This window comes from Bacillus rossius, chromosome 17, assembly GCF_032445375.1.
Source record: "Bacillus rossius redtenbacheri isolate Brsri chromosome 17, Brsri_v3, whole genome shotgun sequence".
In the NCBI taxonomy this organism is placed as follows: Eukaryota; Metazoa; Arthropoda; class Insecta; order Phasmatodea; family Bacillidae; genus Bacillus; species Bacillus rossius.
Window position 1 is genome coordinate 13,562,395 of NC_086344.1, and position 26,032 is coordinate 13,588,426.

Consider the following 26,032-nt stretch of genomic DNA (forward strand, 5'->3'; position numbering starts at 1 on the left):
GATAAACAAGAACACGTTTCATAATTATATAACATCTATCAGTGGCGTAGCCAGGATTTGTGTATGGGGGGGGGGGGGGTGTTAAGAAGCATCCCCCCCCCCCCGTATTAAAGCGGGTGGGTCCTCCTCCAGGAAAATTTGGATTTTAAGGTGTAAAATAGTGCTATTTTAGCAGTTTTCTGTACTTAAATTTAAATATTGTAATGGTAAAGATTTTATTAATTTTAGTATGAAATTTGTTTAAATGATGAATAAGAAGTTAATTAAAGATTGGGTCCTAAGGAAGGGGGGGGGGGTTGAACCCCTAACCCCCCCCCCCCCTGGCTTCGCCCCTGACATCAATAATGATAATCAAGAACCTGTTTATAAAAAAAAAATTAAATATGGTAGCATCATCATACTTAAAATATGGTATACCACTGAAACTGGGACAGTATCGAGTAAACCAAAACGGGCCGCAGTACCCTTGACGGAGCCGATGACCTCGCCCATCTCCAGCTCCGCCCACTTGGGGTTGCAGTTGTCCACCTTCTCGCTGGTGTAGAAGGGGGCCGACATGGTGGTGGAGTGCAGGGTGTAGTAGAAGAGGGCCTTGCCCGCGCCGCCCCTGGGCCCCAGGGACTCGTACTGCGTCCTCGCGCCCGCCCCCACGTTGTACGCCACGATCTGCACCAGGCTGCGTAGCCGCAACTGCGAACGACAAGCCAGCCCGACCGTCGGAAAAAAACCAAGCCTTTCGGCAGGTGGACGGATGCCCGTCGAAAGACGGACGCTGAATTAGGCCATCACCAGACCTGCCAACATTCAAATTTAAAAAATCATGAGGTCCTCAATAAAAACTTTCAGGCCCATAAATTACAGGTTAGATATAAAAAAAAAAACAAATGAGAATCTTTAAAAATTTAAGTGACATACCTGTAGGTACATTATGTTACGTGGTCTCTGCTTCAAAATTTATTTCAACAAATTATAGGTTGCAGATTTAATTTCGTTGAACATAATTTAGCGCTGTCGTGTAGCGATCATGCAGTGCCGCAACTAAAAAAGATGTAAAATAACATTCTGCTCGTGCAACACTATTATCACTGTTCACAGCAAAATTAATTTTTTTTTATTGGAAGCAATACACTTCACATGTTAGCTGTGCTTTTTTTTGTAGTGACATGTTTCACAATGTCTCCTCTTCCACTATGCGAGATAGAAAAATCAGCACGGCACAAGCTACAAAACGCAAAATTGCTTCCTTTACGTGACTCGAGAATTGATGGAAACTCGTTACTGTAAGTTTTCGTAAAACTTGTTTTGTAACTTTTACAAACAAAATCTTGGGGCCCCGAAAATTCGTGAGGAAACACTATTTTGGCGTGAGGGCGTGAGATGGACCTTAAAATCGTGAGCCTCACACCAAAATCTTGATAGTTGGCAGGTCTGCATTACTGTTCGACACATTCCCCTCCTACCACTGTATCTTTATTTTTTGCGGTCGGTATTTCAGCAGGTCACACCAGTCACTGTTCCACAGGGAGTGGAGGTTTTTTGGTAGTAATTGCCCACAATTATTGGCGGAGTATTTCAAAATGGAGTGCAGGAACGTACTTTGTATTCTGGGTCTCAATGTTTTGTTCACAAAATACGGTAGAGGGGAGGAAATAATCCCAAGTCCCAAGTGGTTTTGAATAATTCATCAGCAGTGGAAGTTATGGTGGTGGCAACATTTCACGGGTTTTATTTCAAGATCAAATTTCATTTCGTCTGCTTACTTCTGAAACCTCGTGACTCCGTTTCAGTCAATTTTACAGGAGAACTTACGAGCTTTTGGAGCACGGTTTCGACTGACAAAGATACGAGGTTTTATAATTTGTGAATAGAAAAGAGACTTAAGCAGAGTTGACTTACGAGGTTTTATCATCATATGCACTATGAAAAAATGAAAAAAAAATACACCAAACACATCCGGAATATAAAACTGGGAAAATCTGGACTTACGATGTATTAGAAGTAAGCCAACGATTTTTAAAACAGGAGATTTCTGCATCATTGTCAGGGTGTCTACCAGGTTCCAACATCCAAAAAATCCGTGACTTTTTGGTGACTTTCGGTGACCTTTAAAAAAATTCTTTACGATCTGAAATTTTAAGTACTATGCGTTAAATTTCTTTTAAATATGGTACACAAAAAAAAATTCATCTGAGAAGCACTTGATATGTTCAGTGACGAGAGCAGAATGTGTCTCCACGGTGGTCTACCGGCGTCCAGGAGAGCGATTTTTGCGGTGCTGTTTCGCGCTGAAGCGGTCTCGTACCGCGGCGGTTCCCGCGTGACGTGGGCGGGCATGTCCCTTGAGGGGAGAAACAAATCTTGTTTTCGTACCTCGTGGAGGCCGGAAGGGGAGGGGGGGGGAGGTCCGACTGCTGAACGATACATCGAGGACTTTCTCTCCGGGATCACGCTGTGCCCCACGCAGGGTGTGCTGGGGAAGACTCAATGTGGATGCAAGACAACGCCCGGGGTCGTACAGCGCGTACCACTCCGCAGTTAATGGAGGAGTTTGGTCCCGAGACAATGGAGTGGCCGGCCCTCAGTCCCGACGTGAATCCGATTGACCACTTATGGTGCGAGCTCATGTTACCATGTTGGTAACTGCCTCAACCGTGTGTGATTACTTGCTGGTCACTATATTTAATTGTTTTATATTTATTCAATTTCTTGTTATATTTAACTACTTTTATTTACTTTTTGGTATTTAATTGGTAAAATTAATTAGTTGAACTTTTCTGAAATTGCACTGTGGCGGAGTGTGGGGAAGGTTTTTTGTAGACCCCGGTAGCGATCAAGGTTTTTGAGATTGCTGGAGGCCGGGGTTACACTCAAACGGAGAGTCCGAGCCAGAAATACGGCTCCATCTGACATCAGAGAGCTCAAGAATGCGCTGGAGGACTATGGTGGGATCCCCCCCAAGACTTCGGCAAAACCTCAATCAGGTCTGTGGGGAACCGCATGCGAGCCGTTGTGAAGGCAAAGGGGGGAGGTAATACCAAGCATTGATCAACAATTATTTGTTTGTTTTGCTAGAATTATTTGTTGTAGTTTAATTTTAAATAGCCCCAAAATTTTTTTAAATTCATAATGCTGCATTTTGCTTGCATTTTTATTCAAAATGTATTATAAATAGAAAATACTGAAATTTTTTTTTTAGTGATAATGGTGTCAATGTAAAGTAAAAACATTCGGCTTTCAAAAAGAAAATGTTATGTAAAAATTGGAAAAGTCATTTTTTTTTAAATACACATTTTAGTGCACAATGGAGAGGTGAGTAGATTTAGTTGCATGTGAGTGTATAATAAATCGCAAAAATTCGAAAATTGATCATTTTGGACCCAAACCACTAATTTCGGCTGTACTGAAAAATTGACATCACACCGACAAGAGGTCCCTTCTTGCTTTTCACCTCACAAGTACAGTCACACTAAAATCTCAGGGAATAGCGTGCCAACGTTTACACACAGAAATCTTGGTGAGCATTTTGCTCGAGAAAAGAAAACTGAACAGATGTTTTTGGTTTATAAGTATTATTTTTTTTACATAATTCATTATTAATTAAATTGTTTGAAGATTTAATTAAAACAAGTCATTTATACGTAAATGTTTTTAAATACATGAATTACGCATGTAAGGTTTGTGCGAAAAAATACGAAAAACCCGCATTAAATGCAGACTACCTAGAAATACAATTCCAGCCACAGGTGCAGTTACAAAGGGGGGACTTATGTCTCGCCTGGGCACGGAAAAGGAGGAGGGGGGGGGAGAGAGAGGGAGAGAGAAAGAGAGAGAAAGAAAGAGAAAGAGAGAGTAAGAGAGAGAAAGAGAGAGAAAGAGAGAGAGAGAGAGACGCAACTCACCTGCTGCGTGGCCAGCGGGATCCACTCCCTCCAGCGCACGCTGCTCTGCGGCTTCACCATCACTTCATTGTGCTGCCGGATCATCGTCGACCATGTCCGCTGCAACACACACACGCGCCTCCTAGCGCCGACACACACTCCGAGTCCAGCCACGGCAGTACAGACCATGGTTCTAGACACAGTGGTTCAGACCACGGTTATAGCCACAGTGGTTCAGACCACGGTTCTAGCCACAGTGGTTCAGACCACGGTTCTAGCCACAGTGGTTCAGACCACGGTTCTAGCCACAGTGGTTCAGACCACGGTTCTAGCCACAGTGGTTCAGACCACGGTTCTAGCCACAGTGGTTCAGACCACGGTTCTAGCCACAGTGGTTCAGACCACGGTTCTAGCCACAGTGGTTCAGACCACGGTTCTAGCCACAGTGGTTCAGACCACGGTTCTAGCCACAGTGGTTCAGACCACGGTTCTAGCCACAGTGGTTCAGACCACGGTTCTAGCCACAGTGGTTCAGACCACGGTTCTAGCCACAGTGGTTCAGACCACGGTTCTAGCCACAGTGGTTCAGACCACGGTTCTAGCCACAGTGGTTCAGACCACGGTTCTAGCCACAGTGGTTCAGACCACGGTTCTAGCCACAGTGGTTCAGACCACGGTTCTAGCCACAGTGGTTCAGACCACGGTTCTAGCCACAGTGGTTCAGACCACGGTTCTAGCCACAGTGGTTCAGACCACGGTTCTAGCCACAGTGGTTCAGACCACGGTTCTAGCCACAGTGGTTCAGACCACGGTTCTAGCCACAGTGGTTCAGACCACGGTTCTAGCCACAGTGGTTCAGACCACGGTTCTAGCCACAGTGGTTCAGACCACGGTTCTAGCCACAGTGGTTCAGACCACGGTTCTAGCCACAGTGGTTCAGACCACGGTTCAAGCCACAGTGGTTCAGACCACGGTTCTAGCCACAGTGGTTCAGACCACGGTTCAAGCCACAGTGGTTCAGACCACGGTTCTAGCCACAGTGGTTCAGACCACGGTTCTAGCCACAGTGGTTCAGACCACGGTTCAAGCCACAGTGGTTCAGACCACGGTTCTAGCCACAGTGGTTCAGACCACGGTTCTAGCCACAGTGGTTCAGACCACGGTTCTAGCCACAGTGGTTCAGACCACGGTTCTAGCCACAGTGGTTCAGACCACGGTTTAGCCACAGTGGTTCAGACCACGGTTCTAGCCACAGTGGTTCAGACCACGGTTCTAGCCACAGTGGTTCAGACCACGGTTCTAGCCACAGTGGTTCAGACCACGGGTATAGCCACAGTGGTTCAGACCACGTTTCTAGCCACAGTGGTTCAGACCACGGTTATAGCCACAGTGCTTCAGACCACGGTTCTAGCCACAGTGGTTCAGACCACGGTTCTAGCCACAGTGGTTCAGACCACGGTTCTAGCCACAGTGGTTCAGACCACGGTTCTAGCCACAGTGGTTCAGACCACGGTTCAAGCCACAGTGGTTCAGACCACGGTTCTAGCCACAGTGGTTCAGACCACGGTTCAAGCCACAGTGGTTCAGACCACGGTTCTAGCCACAGTGGTTCAGACCACGGTTCTAGCCACAGTGGTTCAGACCACGGTTCTAGCCACAGTGGTTCAGACCACGGTTCTAGCCACAGTGGTTCAGACCACGGTTCTAGCCACAGTGGTTAAGACCACGGTTCTAGCCACAGTGGTTCAGACCACGGTTCTAGCCACAGTGGTTCAGACCACGGTTCTAGCCACAGTGGTTCAGACCACGGTTCAAGCCACAGTGGTTCAGACCACGGTTCTAGCCACAGTGGTTCAGACCACGGTTCTAGCCACAGTGGTTCAGACCACGGTTCTAGCCACAGTGGTTCAGACCACGGTTCTAGCCACAGTGGTTCAGACCACGGTTCTAGCCACAGTGGTTCAGACCACGGTTCTAGCCACAGTGGTTCAGACCACGGTTCTAGCCACAGTGGTTCAGACCACGGTTCTAGCCACAGTGGTTCAGACCACGGTTCTAGCCACAGTGGTTCAGACCACGGTTCTAGCCACAGTGGTTCAGACCACGGTTCTAGCCACAGTGGTTCAGACCACGGTTCTAGCCACAGTGGTTCAGACCACGGTTCTAGCCACAGTGGTTCAGACCACGTTTCTAGCCACAGTGGTTCAGACCACGGTTCTAGCCACAGTGGTTCAGACCACGGTTCTAGCCACAGTGGTTCAGACCACGGTTCTAGCCACAGTGGTTCAGACCACGGTTCTAGCCACAGTGGTTCAGACCACGGTTCTAGCCACAGTGGTTCAGACCACGGTTCTAGCCACAGTGGTTCAGACCACGGTTCTAGCCACAGTGGTTCAGACCACGGTTCTAGCCACAGTGGTTCAGACCACGGTTCTAGCCACAGTGGTTCAGACCACGGTTCTAGCCACAGTGGTTCAGACCACGGTTCTAGCCACAGTGGTTCAGACCACGGTTCTAGCCACAGTGGTTCAGACCACGGTTCTAGCCACAGTGGTTCAGACCACGGTTCTAGCCACAGTGGTTCAGACCACGGTTCTAGCCACAGTGGTTCAGACCACGGTTCTAGCCACAGTGGTTCAGACCACGGTTCTAGCCACAGTGGTTCAGACCACGGTTCTAGCCACAGTGGTTCAGACCACGGTTCAAGCCACAGTGGTTCAGACCACGGTTCTAGCCACAGTGGTTCAGACCACGGTTCTAGCCACAGTGGTTCAGACCTACGGTTCTAGCCACAGTGGTTCAGACCACGGTTCTAGCCACAGTGGTTCAGACCACGGTTCTAGCCACAGTGGTTCAGACCACGGTTCTAGCCCCAGTGGTTCAGACCACGGTTCAAGCCACAGTGGTTCAGACCACGGTTCAAGCCACAGTGGTTCAGACCACGGTTCAAGCCACAGTGGTTCAGACCACGGTTCTAGCCACAGTGGTTCAGACCACGGTTCTAGCCACAGTGGTTAAGACCACGGTTCTAGTCACAGTGGTTCAGACCACGATTATAGCCAGTGGTTCAGACCACGGTTCTAGCTACAGTGGTTCAGACCACAGTTCAAGCCACAGTGGTTCAGACCACGGTTCAAGCCACAGTGGTTCAGACCACGGTTCAAGCCACAGTGGTTCAGACCACTGTTCAAGCCACAGTGGTTTGAACCATGGTTCAAGCCACAGTGGTTTGAACCATGGTTTAAGCAACAGTGGTTTGAACCACGGTGCAATCCACAGTGGTTTGTACCACGGTTAAAGCCATAGTGGTTCAGACCATGGTTAAAGCCGCAGTGGTTTTAACCACGGTTTAAGCCACAGTGGTTTGAATCACGGTTCAAGCCACAGTGGTTTTAATCACGGTTCAAGCCACAGTGGTTTGAACCACAGTTTAAGCAAAGTGGTTTTTACAAACAATCCAAATATTTTTTTTAAATAGAATATCTTAACATTTTTAATAAAAGGTCTAATTCCACTCTAATAGCAACACAAGTTTGCTCATTAATGTTTTATTGCAATTCACAGGAACAAAAAATCATATCAAGATCTTGTACTTAAAATTGTCTGAATAATTTGTCAATTATACCCAGCTAAATATAACTCAAAAATTAAAAATATTAAATAGTTAACTATTATGTGGGAAATCCCCGACTGTACTGTAAATCCCTCTTCCGTAGGGAACACACGTTCTATGGAGAATCCTCCTCCTGTGGGGAAATACCCTTTCTGTGGTTAAGTCCCAGTCAGATGTGCAGATTTGCTGGTCTTCAGTTCTTTGGTGTTAGAACTTTTCTGGCTCAACATGAGCGGCAGAAAGCGGGATGTTGTATGGCTTTCATTTGAACATGCTGAGAACCAAAATAACTAAAGTAATCAAAATCCTGGTTTGAACCTAAAAAAACCTGGTTTAAAAAGTTTTAAAAAAAAGTTTTTTTTTTATTTTTCAACCCTGACTTACAGAGCCAAAAGTAACGACTAGTGACACTATACTTGGTAGCAAAGAAGAGCGTATTGTGAGGAGAGGTTAGATTTTTCCTTCAAGAATCAACAAACGGAAAAAAATTTATTCATCACTAGTGGATCTGTCTGCGAATTGAAGCATTTTAATTTTCTGAACCAACATATATTCCACTGAATCTTTCATTCTTTTTCAGAAATGAAAATTTCCCTGTATTAAAAGTTCTAGGCTTTCCTAGAATCTTGAACTCTTAATTAATAACTTCACTTGCATCTTCTGGATATCTGCAACTCATGTTGAACCAAAAAAGTTACAACACCACAGAACTTAAGTCCAGCAAATCTGCACATCCGACAAGGACTGAACCACAGGAGGAGGATTCTCGGTAGAACGGGCGTTTCCCACAGAATGGGGATTCACAGTACAGTCTGGGATTTCCCACAAAATAGAAATGTTTTCAAATAATAAATTTAATTTTAGAGGCGTATTTAGCTGGGTATAATTTACAACTTATTCAGATAATTTAAATGATAATATCTTGATTAGTATATAATTTTTTTGTTCCTTAATGCTATTATAAGGGAGTTACACCTTTCATTAAAATTTATTATGATATTGCATTTAAAAATACATTTAAAAAAAAAGTGGTAAAAATCAGCCTACCCTGCCACAAACTTACTAAAAATTCACATACTTCCACAAATTTCACGTAAATTACAACAGACCTAGTAATTCACAACTGAACATACATTCTTTAAATGGTTCTTGCAATGTGAAAGATAGTCTCAAGATGTTATTTTGGGCATGCACAATTGTTGGTTATACTATAATAGGCATACGAAACCTCAATTCAGGACACACAAAAAATAACGTACAAAAAAAGGGGAAAAAAAAAAAATCAAAATCAGCCAATGTCAAAAAATTAATAACATAAACCGCACATAAAATTCAGTGGCAGAAATTAGTAAAATATTACAAGAGCACAGACCGACACTGTGTGCTAAAAATGACGATCTGAACAAGTTTGACACACATTTCCAAATCTCGTCTGAATTTGAGAAGCCACCTGTTTGATCCCAACTACAAGTTAAGCCAGTTTTAGCTAAAAAAAAATTTTCCAATCTGTGCACTATTTTTTTTTTCTTATCAGAGTAAAGGTTTTTTTTTTCCAGCTCAAATTCCTAAAATATCTTCATCGTTCATAATCGCTTAGTGGTAAACTGATTCTTTCTTGTCAATCACTATGTCTATCTCTTACACTGTTTATTTATTTATCTTTGAATGCAAAATACAATGCATTGACAAAACAGTGCCTTCCAACACATATACATATTACTACTACGCTTTCCCTTGGTCACTAATATAAAAATACTGTAATAATATATCATTGAAACATATAATTAGTTTGCAATTCATTTGATTTCATGCATAGCACAATTTGAAAACGTAAAATTAAACATGTTCATTTGTAAAATGACACTGAATTTCTTACCAATATATTAACACTTCTTTCATAGGACTTGTGGTAACACATTTCACTGTCATACTTATATATTTTGTTCATATTTAATGTTTTTCGCTCACATTCATCCACAACAGTTGTGCGATTCAGAACTTTTAACAGGCAAGAGATTGTGGGATACCGAATATGTGGCCACACTCTCATATATATTTATATAGATACATCCATACTAACATACATACATTCATTAATAAATTCATACACATGTACATACATATATTCATACATACATTCATGCGTACATACATAAATACATTCATACCTACATCATTCATCCCTGCATTTATATTCATACATCATTCATGCATACATTCATTCATAAATACATATATTCATACATACATATGCCAATAACATGAAGCATTACTTCACTACTTCTTCAGAACTAAATGACAGCTATCTTTGATGTTTCAATTGTTCCACTCAAGTCAGAATGTGGTTAATGACAAGGTTTTATATTGCAGATCAAGATTTCAGACGCTCGCTGGTGCTTCTAGCGCAGTGTCGCCTCTAAGCGCACGGCTGTCGAACTGGCAAGCAGTCTTCTCGTCAGGCTGAGGAAACTATGAGATTTGAGCGGTACACATAACATCATGTAGCAGAGAACTGAAAATAAAGATGTAATGCAATGCCCTCGAAAGCTTTCAAGAATCTCCACCGGGTGTTTCATGAACTGAACGTTATTCTGAAAACACACGTTTGAACATTTTCACTCTTCCAAAAATACAGATTAATAAAAAAGGACCAAAACTACTCATTCGCTCTCAACGTATTCTTAAATGCTTTTCATAAACAGACCCTTATTTACGATATCTTGAGCAGTTTTCAAATTGCATGTTTTTTTCTGAAGATCAGCACACTGTACGTGTGCCCAGGTAGGCAGGGGCCTTAGTTCACAGTGCTTGATCACCATGTTTAACATACACATACAAACTTTACATACAAGTAGAGCACTAGTTTGCAGCTTATCAAAATTTTTTAACCTTCATGATAAACAATCATAATCAAAGATTACACTATCAAAAAGGGGAATAATTTGTGAGACAGAAGTCTAATTTTTAAAGTTTTGGGCAAGTTTCTAATCAAACTTGTTGCAGTTAGGCTAATTTAGATCTTACCAGGGATACATAAACACAAATGATTGAATTAGTGTTAGAAGCAAAACATGTAATGTATTTGTTCAGAGCAAGTGTTCTATTGGCATTGGCTGTAATGGCTTCAATATAATTAACAAGTAATTTGGAATCAAGAGTGAGACCAAGATTTGCTATTGGTAAGAGTATGATTTTCTAATTCATAATTAAAATTAATAGGTTAAAATTGTCTGGTAAAAGTTATGACAGTAGTTTTCCCATAGTTGACATTGACTACATTTAGTTTACACCGATTAGAAATAGCATTCATGTCATTTTGAAAGAGGACATAACTCTTGGAAGGATGATATTTTTTTATAAACTTTAAAATCATTGGCGAACCAAAGACCTTGAGAATTCTTTAGTAATTTTACAATATCATCAATAAAAATGTTAAATAGCAGAGGCGACAATGTACGACCCTATGGGACACCTCAATGTCAGAACCAATATTGTTAATTGAAACATAGAAGTTTCTTTCTTTAAGATAACTATGAAACCATTTTACTTATTTATCAGTTGATCCAATATTTGATAGTTTTTCAAGTAATTTATTATGGTTAATTGTGTCGAATGCTTTCACAAGGTCAAAGTAACAAGCATCAACTTGACCTCTAGTTGTTACTTCAGCAAAACTTGGAATTAAGAAAGAAAGATGGTTGGTTGAGGTTTATTTTCTGTTATAAAAACCATGTTGATTATACGATAGCTTATTTTTTAAGTTGAAGTTGAATGTATTATGATTTTTGGACAATTATTTTGTTTCATATAACATGATGATCATATATTTAAATTTTATGATATTTTTGAATAAAGAATTTCATGTGGACTTGTATTTATCAATTACTATAGATTATGTCAAGCATATGTTTATTTACGATCTTATGTTAAAACATACAATCTAATTTCATTATGCTCTCGTAATTTGTGAAATATTAGGTAGCTATTGCCAAAGCAGTTCCACCTTCAGGCAAAACTTTATTCACAATTATATTTTTCAAGACATTTGCTTTAATGCCAGGTTAAAAAAAAAATCCCTCAGGTCAATCTTGTAACCTGTGAGAATTACTAACTCTTTCTAACCTAAATTCATTTGCTCATAAATCTTACCATTTCTACAGAGAAAAAAAGACAAACCTTAGGTGAAATAATTCATACTTCATGTATAGATGTTCCTCCATGTGTTGAAACTGTACTGTTAAACTTTATGACGTTCTGTTTCATCTTTGAAAACATATATTTTACTATTAACTTTAAATCAAATTAAAAATGCTTTTTGCAAATGGAAATACAATGTTCAACTAAATATAACAACACAGACATCTTTACGAGTCTGTATATGTACTTATTTCGTAAATTTGCATGAACTTCCTGCTTCATAAATTAAGAACCCAAATCTTAAAAAAAAAAAAAAATTAGCTCAGTTTGGTCCACTGTCAATTCAGGACCCTTCAAAGTGGCTATGGACACACATATCACAAAATATCATTACTAAAATTAACAAACCACATTTCAAAATTATGACAAGTTACTGAACTAATATCATATAATACTGCTAGGAAAATTCTGTTCTGATATGAAATTATAGACATAGGCCCAGTTATATATGAAATACTGTTTTCCTAACCACTGTACCCAATTTATCTAAGAACTTGTTAGACAATATTTTTAATGTTTCAAAACTAACAAACCTATTAAACCATTACAAAAACAGTAACAAATCGTCTAAAAGTACAGATCACTACACCAAATATATTTGAAGACATACCATATGTAAAGTATTCACTACACAATTCTACATGTAATATGTTGACAAAAGATACATCAAGGTCTCACATATAAAAACTGTATACGTTCAGGCAGTTTGGATCATGTGACAGTTCAAAACCAGTCGGGTTCTGCTATGAAACAAATAGCACGAAGATAGATGTACAACTTAACCACATTAACTTTCTCTCTTTCTGATGGAAATGTAAAACATTAATTATCAAAAAGTATTTTAAAATTTTAAAGTTTCATAAATAAATTTTAATTGTACAGTTCATATTATTGATAGAAAAAATAAATTACATTAAATAAAAATTTTAGGGAACTTTAATGTCAAATGTACTGAAACAGACTAAAAAATGTAATCAGTGTTGTCAACAACCAATAATTATTGAAAATTATTACAATATTCCAATACGCTGTCCGTTTCACCTGTTTTTTTTTTTTTTAATTAAACAAAAAACAAGGTTGTTAATTTCTCCAATGAAAGTAACGTGCAAATAATTTATTTTAAATGAATTCTATGAATTTATGGAACATTATATGTATATAAAAATATGTTAATAATCTTTTCCTTTTCAATGAATTCAAAATTTTCTTAAAACTGATAAAATAATTTAACTACATTGTAATTACAATTCAAAATTGTTTATGGAGAAAGTATTAATTAAATATTTTTTAATAATCTACCATTTTTTTCTAAAAAAAAAAAACCTTTAAGTGTGCATATCAAAAGTCAAGATTTTATTGTATGTACATGAGAATTAAAATAAACATGATAACCTTATTAAACATTATATACTTCTTGAAGAGGTGTAAAATGTAATTTAAGTTACCATTAAAATACAATTTGTTTTGTAAAGATACCAGTTTGACGTCCCTCGGCCTATGGTCTCTAATTTCTGTGGTGAACTGTCCTGATTTGCCCATGTAGCTCTCGTTGGTGAGGGAGAGTGAGTTCAGGCCAACGTGGCCGGGACCGGAAAATACGGGACCTGGAGGGAACGTTACGTCGGTAGGAGGAACGGTAGATGGTAACAAGGATAATGCGATGATGTCCGTTTTCACGAGCCCTTTTATTCTGTGAAGAATCCTGCCGCAGCCTGGCCGGCACGTCGCGGAACGAGTGTCCTCCCCGCCGCGACCCGGACTCCCGGAAATAACTCTTGGCCACAAAATGCGACCCGATGTGACAGAGAATGCAACCCCATAGCGAATCGTACCGGTTACGAAAGTTCAGCCGTGCTACGCAGCACGTACGTGACCCGTCACGTAAGCAGAAAAGGTCCAGTAACTACACGTACTGACTGAAAGAGTTCGGCGATTCGAAGAGGCACATACACGGCCTATGACGTATGCAACTAAAGTCCCGAAACGATACGTAATGACAGAAAAGTCCAGCGGTACAACGAATGCTGATATAGAGCAGCTCGACTGCAGAGGCAGTCCCGTGACGCTTACACTGACTGCGAACTCGGAGCTAAGATCCACGTCTCCCGAGCGGAGCGGAGCTAGCGCGCGTCTGCTCGTCCCCGCGTCTGGTTCGCCACTGCCGTCCTCCGCCCGTCCGCGAACCGAGGCCCGCAGGCCGCGGATGGAGGGGAGGAGAAATCGGCCGGCGTGGGAGAGGCCCGCCTCGCGGTGTTCCAGGCTGCGATTACATTACTAACATATAGCACTTGAAGAATCAAAGAATTATTAAACGACATGACAAATAATTAATTAATGAAACGAAAACACAAATGAATTAATTAATAAGTTACAGATTAAAGACAAGCGAAGTATTTATACAGCATTTACATACACTATTCCAGACGTGAGAGTTCTGTTACGTCGCACGTACATATAATTGTGGAGGCTCATGATTACTTAAAAATGTGCATAAAAAACATAACTATTTACAACACCCTGACGTCCGCTGACGTACCAGGGCGCACTCGGGTGCGTCCCTGCTCGTAGCACTTCACAGCCGGTGCACTAGGGAGAACATATATCCCTTAGGCCCATGTCGGCGGACAGGTACGGCCTCTGGAGGGCACGACTACTGTCGTCAAGTTGTTATTTCATGATCATCGAACCAGTTTGCTTAGTGAACAGAGCTTCTAGTTAGTGAAAAGGTTTCTGATTTGAAACACTTCAACAGAGTGACGTGGAGAAGTTGCTGATGTCTCTAGGTAGCTGTGTACCTATACATTGATTAGCCCGATGCCAGCTTTCTCAGGAAGAGCAACTTCCCACAGGGAGATTAGTCGTGTACCTTTCAACTCACATGGCTTACCGAGAGACATCGCATGTGCTGGAAAACGATGGTGGTGTGCAGCCTAGCCAGAACTAGTTGGCCCATGTGTTGCAGACCTGTGGGTACGCCCCTAGCTAGGTTAAACATTCTCTTGTGTGGACACTCACTGGTACAGGATAACAACTAAGTGAAAACTGTTGCCGTCGTCCGGGGTCTCGGGCTCGAGTCCCGGTGCGGCTCCTAGCGGGAGTGGCTGTTGTGAATGTAATGTGTCCGGATGGGCGCCAGAATAGCTCTGCTCCTAGTCGATAGGTGGGTCGTGGGGTCGATTGCCCTACGTGGCCCACTAGGACCGTCGGCGATGTTGCGTGGGTTTAAGGAATTTCCTACTCGGCGGTGGTTGGGAGTCGTAGGGTTAAGTAATCATACGCTGAAGTGATGCAACAGATCACGTGCGTCATTTATTCTTACGACTGTGGTTTAGGTGTAATGCCGTTGGTTACACGCCACGTCGTACAACAGGTGACATCACACAATACAGAAATTACACAATTACACAAGGACAGTTTGAAAGTTACGTAATAAGACGTGGCACAAGTTCATAAAAAATGTTACGCGGAGACGCGTCGCACAAGTTCACAAAAGAAAACGTTTTAGATTCAAGGCGTCGCACAAAGTTACTAATTATTACGTATTAGCGTGGCACTAGGCGTTTCTGAGCCTGGTTGCTCAAAAGAGGGGTGAGGGCGATTGGAGGCGGCCAATCCCGTATAACAACGTCTCGAGGCGGTGTTCACGTCCACTGTAGTGGAGCGCAGACCGCAGCTAAATTCGCTCAAAGTTCCCTTACGGGTTGGGGTCAGCGCCGGAGCGACTGGTTTTAATTAAAGTTCTGTTCTTCGGGAGGCGGCCCGTGCCGTATGCTGAAACTACCCCGCAGACCAAGTGTGGTGCAGGGGGTTTTAAAAGTTATGTGGCCGGATTAAGTCCTGGACCGAAAATTGGACCGGGTACGCACGGAGAGATAATTAAATAAGGGGTTTCGAAGAAGTGACTATAATTACCAGAAGTGAGTTCAATGCAGACAATGGATGATGTCTCTCCGTGGGACGTGCGTCCGCCCCGGTCCACGAGTCGCGCTGTACTGGCATCATGTCATGGCGGCCGGCCGAGGCTCGGTGTCCCTCGTGCCAGGTTTGACCTCATTACGTTAGTTTCTAATGTGACGTGTTAATAAGAGAATTTAAGGGCGTTAAATTCTTACATTAATTATTAAGGCTGGATTAAGGTCACTCGTCCCTTCTACCAATTGAAGTTAGCATGTTTAAGAATTATTTCATTTAAATTTTACGTTACACCAGCGACTGTTTGTCTCTTGCCCGACTGCTCTGGTGGGGGTAATAACGCAACACAAGGGTTTGATAATTATGTCACATGGGTTAATTGACTAATTTAGGCAGAAGGCCGCCAGGTGGACACTCACACACGTATCGACGTATTTACACACGTGAGTGCCCGGGCATCCTACGTCGCACTTTCGTTAATCAACTTTGAATGTATACATAATATTGTTTAATATTCTGTGTCTGTTTTTACACCGTGGTCGGCTGTCATGTCGGTCTGTTTTTTAGGGGGGCCGGATTCTACCTTGGTTTCTGGTGGCTCGCCTGACTCGGGTGGGCCATGGCTAGGGGCGTGTTCCGTTAGCGGGGTTTAATACTCGCGGTTGCAGGTCGGGCTTTAGAGTGGCCTTCGGTCGGACGACATCACTGTATTCACACATCAGGTAGTAGTCGCGTCCAGCTTAAATGCAGCATCCATGTGTACTTACAAGTACACTTGCAGATGCCTTCTCACACATCGATAAAACTGTAATTTGAATTATTACGATGGTACTTGCTCCTATTCCGAACCGTAGTGACTGCACTTGTATGTTCTTGTGATTTACTTACAAGAAAAATGCCAGAGTTAGCTGGTCCTATAAGCCTGGTGCCTGCCCGTTGCCCTACCGTCCGAGGTGAAGAAACTAAGAAGAGGAATGCATCATGGATGCACGCGGAGATCCAGAAATAAGAAAAGATAAACAACTGACGAAACCCATTGGTGCTCCTTCGATCTGCACAGACCGTTATGACCAATCAACATCTCGCCAGAGCAAGTGCGACTAGAAATAATCATTAGTGCAGTGAGGTGAACAGCTACCACCACCGATGAGTCGATTGTCACCCATGTGGTAATCAACCCAGATTTGTAACTGTATTATTTAATTGTAACTTATATAGTATCTAAAGAATGATAAACAATATTTTAATTGCATTATTCATGTATTCATAACAATTATCTGGATTAGTGTGACTAGGATAATAACATTTCTTGCATTATTCCTTTTGACACGACACATTTTCGCAGGACACGAGCCGGAGTAGCGCACGGAGGCCACGGCCCTGGCCAGTTCTCTATCATCTCGAGTCAGTTATAAATTACACGATATATATATATATATAGTACTTTATTTACTCTATGGCTAGAATAGGAAGCAGACATTAACTTTACTCTATTGGTTGTTTTTTGCGCCAAAAATAATTAGTTGCACTTGTAATTTTTCTTGAGTTTCTGGTTTACGGTTTTTAAAATTCTGTTAAGAGTTAATCTTAAAATATTGTAACATTGTAGGAGACATGTCTAGTAGAAGGCGAAGAGTAAGAGAAGTGGAAAACGAGGAAGAGGTGGCCGAATCTGTAGTTCAGAGTCGGAAGAGGAAGAAGAAAGGAAAACTAGACGAAGAAAATGATGAAGGCAGTGGCAACATCTTGACTACGCAGCCAACCAACAATGAAAATGATGATATTTTGTCCAAGGATGTTATCACTTTAGTTGTTGAACACTGGTAAGTTGGATACTGGTATACGTCGCGATACCATAATACCATTGATACCATTGATACCAACATAGCGGCGCCGTCATTGCCACCCCAACATTATATGCCATATGGGGAGAACTCTGAACTGTGGGGATATTGGTCGGGGAACATTCACATTCGCTTGTTTTGTACAAAGTAGGTTTTATGAATCAAACTTTCAGGTATATTATAGTTATACTACAGCCCAACCTGTTATAGAATATAATATAACAAAAAACCAAAGATATATATTGTCTATGTGCAATGGATTGGATGAACAGTTGCATGGGGTGAAAGATGCAAAGGAGCTGTGGATTATGCTAATTGGGGGGGGGGGGGGGGGGGGGCGGAAGTGAGTAAGGGAGGACTCCTTTCCACCGGGTGAAAGCCCAATTGCGAGCATAATAGTCACTTCAATTCAATATGTTATAATATAAACTACTATTTGCGCCTTGTTCAGTATGTAAAGTATACGTTGCAGCTTTTCTGGAAATTAATTATAAAATTCGGAAAATACTATTTTTCTTTTTCAAAACTAGAGATGTTCCTGTATTTACCTTGAAAATAGTTTCTATGTTTCAACTGTTTTCTGAGAAATCACAGCTTGTAGCTTACATTACAATACTTAGAGGTTATGGTGGGTGATATGGTCGAGGGTGCTAATTAACCTAAGTTTGCGAGTCCTCTGGACTAGTTCACAGCCAGAGCGGAGACACTTTCAAGATCGTGATGTGGCCAACGTGGCATGCAGGGATACCCCGGCTGTTACAGTCACCAACTTCAGTGAAGTAATATCTTTCCCCTGCATTATTTTCCGAACATAAACACAGACACACACTTACTGGTATCGAGATGTAGACGTGACCCATGAGCTGTTTAGCTTAAAGGAGTTTGGGACTTACAATACACAACTACAGCAATAGCGTCATCAATATGACACATTTTGTCATTTTCTGCCCCTATTACCTTTTAGAACAAGCGCGGGAAAGTGGTGTTTAGGCAAGTAATGTTAAGGGGCCGGCCTAGTCAGGGGTGTGTATGTGTGTCAGCGAGGCGGGATGATAAGCGCGACGCTCGCTGGTGCTTCTTGCGCGGTGTCTCCTCTGGACTGGCGCGCAGTCTTCTCATCATGCAATGAGCGGTGACCGTAACATTACATGGTGGAGAAATGAAGGTAAAGGTGTAATGCAAGTCCCTTAAGTGCTTTCAAGAATCTGTACCGGTTGTTTTAGGCCTAAAAATTACTCTGAAAACATGCGTTTTAGCCATTTTAACTCTTCTAAAAATACAGTTTAAAAACTTAATCCGAAATCAAAAGTACTTTTCGGCCCACAGCAAACTCTTATTAAATGCTTTTCGTAAGTAGACCTCACTCGGATATCTCGAGTAGTTTTGAAATCGCTGTTGTTTTTCCTGAAGTTCTGCGCACCGCGTGTGTGCCCGGGTGGGCGGAGGCCTTAAGGCCGGAAGTACTTTATGCACTGCTAAATGCAATATAGTTGTCACATGTGGCTACTCTAACCTAACCTCTTCTTAAGTGGAAGAACTGCTACTGTTCAAATGCAATGCCTTTGGACAGAATGTTTAGAATGGTTGTTATAAAGTAATTAAATATATTTTGGAGTTAAAAAAAAAATTACTATTGCCAATCTCAAGTGGATGTGATGCAAAGCTTACAAATGTGTCTGACGACAGATGTGTTTGTCCCCAGCGTGTCCTGACGAGTGTTCGGCCGCAGGGCTTCAGATCTGATCGCAGAACTGAAAACTGTGTGGCCTAACCTCAAAGCAACTCTGAACCCCACCAAACCACGAAGAGGCTCCTTCGAGTTCACAGTTACCGACGGCAATGGGAAAGGTAAGGTGCAACCTTTGGGACGTTTGTTCAACTTAGATTAATCAAGCGAGGTACTTGATTGTCGCGGTTTTATCTTTAGGGTATCTTTCGCACAGCTCTAATTGAATCCTTCTGTTTTCAATACTATGTCCTGCTGTCACTAGCTTCTATCCAGGGTTAGAAAAATAAACCAGTTTTATTTGGTTCAAATCAGCTGTTTTTTTATGATATTAAGTTATTTTGGTTCTCGGCGTGTTCAAATGAAAGCCATACAACATCCTGCTTTCTGCCGCTCATGTTGAGCCAGAAAAGTTCTAACACCAAAGAACTGAAGACCAGCAAATCTGCACATCTGACTGGGACTTAACCATAGGAAGGGTACCTATTTCCCCCACAGGAGGAGAATTCTCCATAGAACGTGTGTTCCCCAAAGAATAGGGATTAACTATTTAATTGTTTAGGAATATTTAGCTGGGTATAATTTTATTTACAACTTATTCAGATAACTTAAATGATAAGATCTCAATTAGTATATCATTTTTTGTTCCTGTAAATCACAAGAAACAATGATCAATCTATTGTTTTTATTAGAGTGGACTTAGACATTTCATTAAAAATAGTAAGTTTTAAAAATGCATTACTTAGAAAAAAGATGGCTAAAAGTGTGGTTAAATCAGCCACGACTGCTTCTACCTTTTGTTCATTTGTTTATTCAGAACTCTTGTTAATACGCGCATCGTAGTGTGAAGCTATTGTCAGTTTCGTGGATTCGTAGACGGCTGCAATTGGGCGCAAGTCCAGTGGCACACATACACCCCCGCTTTCCTCTCTCTTTTCCTTGCTATCACACCCTCCATTTCGCTATCGTTCTCACCAGGGGCGCAACAACAGAGGAGGGGGGTGGGGGCAAGGGTATTTTTGCCCCCCCCCCCCCCCCCCCCCCCCCCCGAAACCTTGAAGTGGGGGCAAACGGGGGCAAAGAAAGTGCTGTGTAAATCAATTTTTAGATAATAAAACTGCTTAAATAGCACAATTTTCCACCTTGAAATACAAATTTTCCCGGGGGAGTACCCCCGGACCCCCCGCTTCAATAGGGGGGAATCAATGATTCTTTATAAAAAGGTATATTGTCCCCCCTCCCCCTCCCTTTGGAAATTTAGTTGTTGCGCCCCTGGTTCTCACCATCATCAAAGTTTTTCCACATTTACATTCTTCTCTCCCTAAAAACTTTCCTAGTGTTCTCCCTCCTACTTCTGGGCTCACCTTTCACAACTCGTCATGATTACTGCCCTGGGGCAAATATCCTGAACTTTAAACCTTCCCCTTCCATACTGACTCTTCCCCCGCCCAATCAAGTGCTGACCACAACTCCTCCCACCCTTCCGAGCGGCTGCCACAGGGGCGGGGAGAGACTTCCTGCTCCGCCGGGACCGCTGTCGAGTCACCGTGGTCTGTCGTGTTGGCTTCAACACAAGTTGTCCAGGAAAAAACGCAGCCGACACGCACGGCTGTAAGTAGGGCTCTGCGAGTACCAGAACAATATTCGATATCCGTGATTAATTTTAAAATTCAATATTCATAAATAATTTTTTAAAATTATTATTTGCTACCAATGGATAAGTCTAAATAATATCTGACAAATCCAGGGGGAAAAAATCTAAAAAAAAATGTAATACGATAGAACCTTCGTTATCCTGGGTAATGAGGGGGTCAGCATGGATAAGCGAAAATCACGGGCAATTGAATTCAGTTTATACAATACAGCAAAATAGAGTGTGAGCGTTCCAGGTTCCACGAAGGGCAGTTTCTAGGGAGGAAGGACAGTTGTTCCGTACTTGTAATCCAGCTTAACCCGAACTAGTATTTCTTCTCACGGGCAGTTCTAGTCCGTTCCTTTGTCAGTTCCTTTCTACTTTTAATACATAGTTTCTAGTTTTACATTTTCTTGTCCCTTCCGTAGTGAATTACACTTCACGGGCTTAAACACCTGAAGGTAACTAAATGCACTACACATGTTTAAATTTGTGTGGGGATAGAAACAAATTATTTTGCTAAGAGGGTAATATAAATTCAGTGGTAGATATTAATAGGTAATGGAAAATTAGCTTTCTTGTGTGAGGTATTTAAAATTTATCATTAACATTCTTAATGTTTTAAAACGGAATATTCTTAGTATATACAAATACTTGTATTTTCATACAAAACTAAAATAAGTTAACAAAGTTCAAATGTTCATTTTACGTCATAAATGGGTAATGTAATATTTACATTCAAGTAATTCACAAATAAATTTATTCATTGTGTTAGACTTGTGTTTTAAGTGACAAAGCTACATTTAAAAATAAATCAAAATATACATTTTCTTATGTTCCAGACAACCTGTAAAATGAAAATATATGGTAAGTTTTGGATTGTTCATAACGGTGAGGCGAGTCGTATCACGGAAAGTGTGCAAGATGGGTCGAAGTCTGAAACGATACATTTAATCACACATTTAAGAAAATGTAACAAACAAAAGTGTTAGCTTTGTGGCATTTTATGATTGAGAATTTACAAATGATAAGACATTTTAAGTTAATTTAGCTTTGTATGTATAAATACGCTAATTTTTCCAGCCCCTAAGTATGTACATACTGCGTGTCTGCAATTTTCGGTTTGTCGAATCAGAAGACACACAATCTCCCGTTCCCGCCACCTTCACGTTCCATGGCTGATCCGTTCAGGCCTCATCGCTCCACAACGTCAGTAAAGATCTCAGTGTCTACAGGGCCGATGGCAGGAGGTTTGTTATTTGAATTTACTATCAAGTAGTTATTTTTTTCTCTATGTAGGCAGATTGACGGACGAAACACCCGGACCGCTCTAATTTTTGACTGGCAAAACCTTTCTTCATTCCATCCGATTAACTACAATTGGTGCTTTAATGGTATGTTTCAAGATAGACTCTGAAACTAATTCTGCAACTTCAGAACTAAATAACATTCCTATCTTTACAACATCTGGTGTTATGTCTTCAAAAATAGCTGCTAATTGCTCCTCAATTGACTCTAAAGGCAATGGATAACACTTTTTTACTCGCACAGTATTCTGTTCTGGTAAAGCAGTTAACACAGTCATTCCATAACAACCAAATGCTGAGAATTCTTTAAGATCTGCCTGCCACTGCAGTGTCGCGATGTCTACTGTAGGACCGTGAGCGTCGCGACGTGTTGCAGGCGTGCTGGTGTGGAGCGGCATCAAGAGGGGCCCGCCGCGCAAGGAGAAGTTCCCCAGCGGAGAGCAGCTGATAGAGGCCGTGCGTGCGGCGCTGTGAAGCACATAGCCGTGCCGTGCCGTGCCGTGCCCAGCTCCGTGCCGCCTGCCCGTCGCAGGTCCGGCCACCGTGTGACGGTCGTGTGGAAAGAACGCCAGTTCACCGCTAAACCTGATGTTCGTGGCGACTGCAACGGGCCGACTGCACTGGAACTTTACACCGCAGCTAGACTTTTTATTTTTAAAAAATTAATTAAAAACCATGATATGACTTTCTTAATATTGGTGTTGGGGGTCTTGGGATTTTTTTTTTATGTTGATGTTTCATAATGTTCTTGCGATTGTTACAAGTTACATATGTGACCCATTTGGGATATTGCAGTTTGTTTGTAAACAGAAATAAAACTTTTTTATATTCTTATTAAAAGTATGCTTAAATTTTATAGGTAATTGTTTTTAATTTTTTTGACGTGACGTCTAATAAATCGATGATTGCCAGCTGCACGCACGTTAAAGTGTCCCGTTACACACATTGTCCCATTTCGCTGTGTCCCATTACGCTCATTTTATATTGCTCTTTGCTAACCTGAACCTCCTAGCATTGCGACTGAGTCCGTGGCGTAATTCTGTTTTCATGCATTTCAATGTAACATTTTCATTGCTCTTTGCTAACCCGTTCCTCCTAGCATTGCTGCAGAGTCCGTGGCGAAAATACATTATTTTTGACTGCATTTCGGTGTTGAAACACTCCCATTCGTTTCCTACTTTTCCTATCATCGTCCTATCCTTAACAGAATAACACAGATTGGGAGAAGTTAAATAACAAACATGTATAAAAGTTATAGTTAAAATTACCGGTTCGTTAAAGTAATAAACATATTTGAATTAATGAGTGCAAATAAAAGTAAATTTATCAATTAAATTATAGATTTCATTTCACTCCTCCTTTGTATCCATACAAAATAGTGATAATTCAATAAAAATGATTGAATTTTATTCATAAAAGTATGCAATCATTTCATCAATGTTTTGACGTTGTCACGTTAAACTATCGTCCGTAAACCGACTTTAGACAACCAATTTTTTTGATTTATAATGTGTCCTTAGTCGGTTGGGTTTTAATAATCTTTCCAGGGACGCATAGTTGAACCTTGTGTAATTGTGAGTGTTTGTTTGTTCTGTTGTCCAGCAGACATCGTTATTAGTTTCACACTATCTTGGTAAAGCACATCAAAACCACTGTCAGTTATTCTACGCCACTGACATAGTGTATGCTGATTGGCTGCAAGCAGAGATTGGTGCACGGCGTAGAGAAAGAAGTTAGACAAGTTTCTGTGCTCCAGTCAGTATGCTGTTTGCCAGTACGGCTGCTGCTAGCTCTTTGTGTGCGCTCAATGTCTGTGCCGTGTGTATGCCGTTGTGAATGTAGCCCAGCCTTAATCCATCATCTCAGTTTGTGAGTGTGGCACCTGAATCACTATTGCTAGTCACTTTTCAGTTTCCGCTGGTGGCGGTAAATTGGCAGTTCGGAATAATTGACCTAAAATAATTTATTTCCTTCTAAGAATTGCTACAAGTTTAATAATATATCAGTCACACACTAACAGTCTCTAGTCTCAACAAATATTAATGGATGTTTCATTGAAGTGATCTTAAAAAAAAATTGCTAAGATATTTTAATTCACAATGGCAATTTTTTTTTGTTAAATTTATGTGGAGATCCATCATTGCTTGTGTGTCGATGTCTCGCGTGTACGTTAAAAGTTACAAAGATGTGAACACCTGACCGTTGTTTTGTTTAATTATTACATTTCTTGAATGTGCTTTAGACTGCCTCTTGAGCTAGATGTTTTATTTTCTTGTCATTTCTAGTAATCAAGGAATATTCCTGAAAATTTCTTCTAATAGCTTTCTTGCACGTGTTGTTGATAAAGTGGAAAAAGAATTGGACTAACTATGAAGGGGGCAGAGTCTGCATTTATATATTGTATGTATATAAATTTTTATATTAATTAGTCAGGGATATTTGGAATTTTGGACAGATTATAGTCGGAAATTCTTTTACAAAATTTGTAGTGATGTTTGCTGGGAGAGCGAAAACACTGAACTTTAAATGGCAAAAATCGTGGCACGGAGGTCGAGCAGAAATGAACTGTAAGGGCACAAACAGCTAGTGTTTATGTTTTCTCGTCTGATAGCGGACGCCGTCGCGACATAACTACCCACGTCTTGTTTTGCAACTAACATGCTGAGATAGCAGAGTGCGTGCTCATGTTATTGAAAACAGTTTTTTTTTTAAATACACGATGAGTCAGAATTAGATGAAACATCTGCTTCATGTAAAAATAATTTGAAAAGTGATCAACAGTATGCATTCTTAATATCCTTTTAAAAAAATCCTTATTAAAGACATATAGCATGCAAGTATGCTGGTATTTTAATGAATTTTTTTTTTTCAACTTTGCAGGAAACAACTTTTACTCCATTGGCAAATTTCGGGCCATTTGATATTTTTTATATATAAATTTTGAACATTGATATATTTTTTTTATTATTTTGAATCATACTTTTAAACTAAAAATGTGTGCTGTACTGACTTACTTTGAACTTATAAATTTAATATTAGGGCTATACACTTCAGGCAGTCACTATACTTAGGTTAGAGGTTAGATGTGTGTTTCAGAGATAAGTCTGAGCAAAACGGTTTTATCTGCAAGATATTAAAATAAATTTTTTGTGCATTAACTATTCAACTTTTTTTTTTTATTTGCCTTTGGGGGCATTTGTGGTGTTGCCAACAGTTTTCTGCCTCTTTGTAGCAGTGAATGCGATGAAGTAAAAGGGATCCTTGAATAACGCTTAATTTTTGATTGTACGAGAAGGTAGAAACCATGGTATGTAGTGTACTTCTCTTTGTGCATTCATTTGTTTCATAAGTTCAAAAAAACTGTATAGTTTTGTAACATCAGGAACTAAAACTCTTGCAGTGTAACCGGCTAAGTAAAATTTCCACGTAAAAAGTAAACAAAAGTGCATGTCGGTTCATTTTATCCATTCGTTTGTTAATCCCGTCACACTCTTAAGGATATGGAAACAAGCTCGGTAAACAAAAGTATATGTCGGTTTATTTTTATCCATTCGTTTGTTAATCCCGTCACACTCTTAAGGATATGTAAACAAGCTCGGTAAACAAAAGTATATGTCGGTTTATTTTTATCCATTTGTTTGTTAATCCCGTCACACTCTTAAGGATATGGGAACAAGCTCGGTAAACAAAAGTATATGTTGGTTTATTTTATCCATTTGTTTGTTAATCCCGTCACACACTTAAGGATATGGGAACAAGCTCGGTAAACAAAAGTATATGTTGGTTTATTTTATCCATTTGTTTGTTAATCCCGTCACACACTTAAGGATATGGGAACAAGCTCGGTAAACAAAAGTACATGTCGGTTTATTTTTATCCATTCTTTTGTTAATCCCGTCACACTCTTAAGGATATGGGAACA

The 26,032-nt window shown here is 40.8% G+C and overlaps 1 protein-coding gene and 1 long non-coding RNA gene across 3 annotated transcripts in view; one reads left to right on the forward strand and one right to left on the reverse strand.

Annotated features, from left to right (window-relative positions):
* Positions 1–12,439, reverse strand: part of LOC134540565 (collagen, type I, alpha 1a-like) — a 37,894-nt gene extending 25,455 nt beyond the window's left edge. The window contains exons 1-3 of one of the 2 annotated variants that reach the window (XM_063383384.1): positions 12,367–12,439; positions 3,900–3,998; positions 465–690 (exon numbers count right to left, since the gene is read on the reverse strand). In XM_063383384.1, the coding sequence (XP_063239454.1) occupies positions 465–690; positions 3,900–3,983 (310 nt within the window). In that variant the 5' untranslated portion in view covers positions 3,984–3,998; positions 12,367–12,439. Of the gene's footprint in view, positions 1–464; positions 691–3,899; positions 3,999–12,298 lie in introns of both variants that reach the window. The other variant, XM_063383383.1, reaches the window with a different exon arrangement.
* Positions 12,440–16,966: 4,527 nt separating this feature from the next.
* Positions 16,967–22,966, forward strand: LOC134540567 (uncharacterized). The gene is made up of 3 exons (XR_010076460.1): positions 16,967–17,423; positions 19,147–19,292; positions 22,487–22,966. It is a non-coding gene; the product is annotated as an uncharacterized LOC134540567 (long non-coding RNA).
* The last annotated feature ends 3,066 nt before the right edge of the window (positions 22,967–26,032 follow it).